Source organism: Hipposideros armiger, unplaced genomic scaffold (assembly GCF_001890085.2).
Source record: "Hipposideros armiger isolate ML-2016 unplaced genomic scaffold, ASM189008v1 scaffold_552, whole genome shotgun sequence".
In the NCBI taxonomy this organism is placed as follows: domain Eukaryota; kingdom Metazoa; phylum Chordata; class Mammalia; order Chiroptera; family Hipposideridae; genus Hipposideros; species Hipposideros armiger.
The window spans coordinates 1,138,046-1,139,667 of NW_017731902.1; the positions used below are offsets into that span (position 1 = coordinate 1,138,046).

General features: G+C 37.7%; 1 protein-coding gene across 1 annotated transcript in view; it reads left to right on the forward strand.

Moving 5' to 3' along the window:
• The window catches only part of PPEF2 (protein phosphatase with EF-hand domain 2), a 37,781-nt gene that overhangs the window by 26,754 nt on the left and 9,405 nt on the right, over nt 1–1,622 (forward strand). The window contains exons 12-13 of the mRNA XM_019623491.1: nt 32–270; nt 1,567–1,598. Of these exons, the coding sequence (XP_019479036.1) occupies nt 32–270; nt 1,567–1,598 (271 nt within the window). The remainder of the gene's footprint in view (nt 1–31; nt 271–1,566; nt 1,599–1,622) is intronic.

Sequence of the window (1,622 nt, forward strand, 5' to 3'; positions counted from 1 at the left end):
GAATGCCTGTCTCCCTTCTCTTTTGATTTAGGTGCTAACCATCTTTTCTGCCTCCAACTACTATGAAGTTGGCAGTAACAAAGGAGCCTATGTCAAACTGGGTCCAGCCCTGACCCCACACATCGTGCAGTATCAAGCTAACAAGGCCACCCACATGCTAACCATGAGGCAAAGGCAAGACTTGTCAATGAATGATTTTCAGAAAAACAGAATTATAGTGTTTATAGAACCTTTGAAGTATCAAATGTTATATGTTTATCCAAATTCTAAGTGAGATTTCAGAATGTAGCTCTGTTAGCAGTAAGGTATAGAATAGACACTACAGCAGGGGTCTCTTCCTTCGCCAGACACTCTAAAATCTCTACCTACCCATCAATAATGGAAGCAACAAATTTGCTTTCTGCAGAAATTATTCTCAATGGGTGCATCTTAGGTAAAGTCCATAGACCAGGCCACCAAGTCTTTCCAGGGTCACTCTTCTGTTCTCTCTCATCCTTAAAGAGTTTGTGCTACCCTGTGAACCCCAGCCAAAGGTTTTTTCACTATCTGGGGATTTGGTCGATAGATTTCCGAGCACACATTTGTTAACAATGCGCCTTCCCTCCTGGGAGGAAAATATATATTACTTAAATGGTTTCTGTTGAGACAATCCTGAGTTCTAATCTTAGTTGAAAGCATACCACACACTAAGTGTTATTATAAAGTTTATATTATAAAGTTCATCTTACGATGAACTAATGAAATACATTGTGTAACTATTTTCAGTTTTATAGGAACAGAGGTTAAGTCAGCTGGTCCATGGTCACACAACTAGTAAGTGGTGAAAGTTGGCCTTGACCCAGGCAGTGTTATTTCAGAACTCGCACACTTAACAACTATGCAATACTGCCTCCCACCGAGAAGATAGCTCCAGAATATATAAGCTGCTACAGATATCGTTTTAGTGGTACTAAATAAGCTTTTTAAATTATCAGGGGAACTAAATTAGAAATCAAAACAAAATCAGCATAAATCTCATGGAAAGAACACATTAATATTTAGCATCTGCCTTGTGTGAATGCTATAAAAGTGCATTATTTTAAATCACTCTTGAGTTATTGAATGCTCAGGTTATTAAAAAATCAAGGCCAACATTACTTTAAAAGTAATATTATGTGAAAATTTAAACTCACCGTGTGATAGTCAAACCTACTATGCAGCATAACCATCTGTGGAGCTTTATAAAAAAATTAGCTATCTGAGTGTCCTCATGGCCCTACCAAATTAGGGTCTTCAGGGGAGGGGGAGGCAGGCACCTGAAATGCCATTTCATATGATTTTTGGTGTCACTACAAAAGAAGTCACTGTAGGGAATCCTGTAATATGTGTTTTAATAACACAATTAAAGATCACTCCACTTTTTGAAATATTCGTTGATTGCATCAAAGCAAGTACAACATCTCCTAATTTACCCAGAAGTCACTTGTCTGACAACTTTAACTATCTGGACCACAATGGAGAATTTAGAAGGAAGGGAGGGAAATGTCAACCACAATTGATATCCATAAACTCATGTGTTTTTCTTAGAGGAACCCTCATTCAGAATCCATTTACTTTTGGTATAAATCCACATCTCACAATAA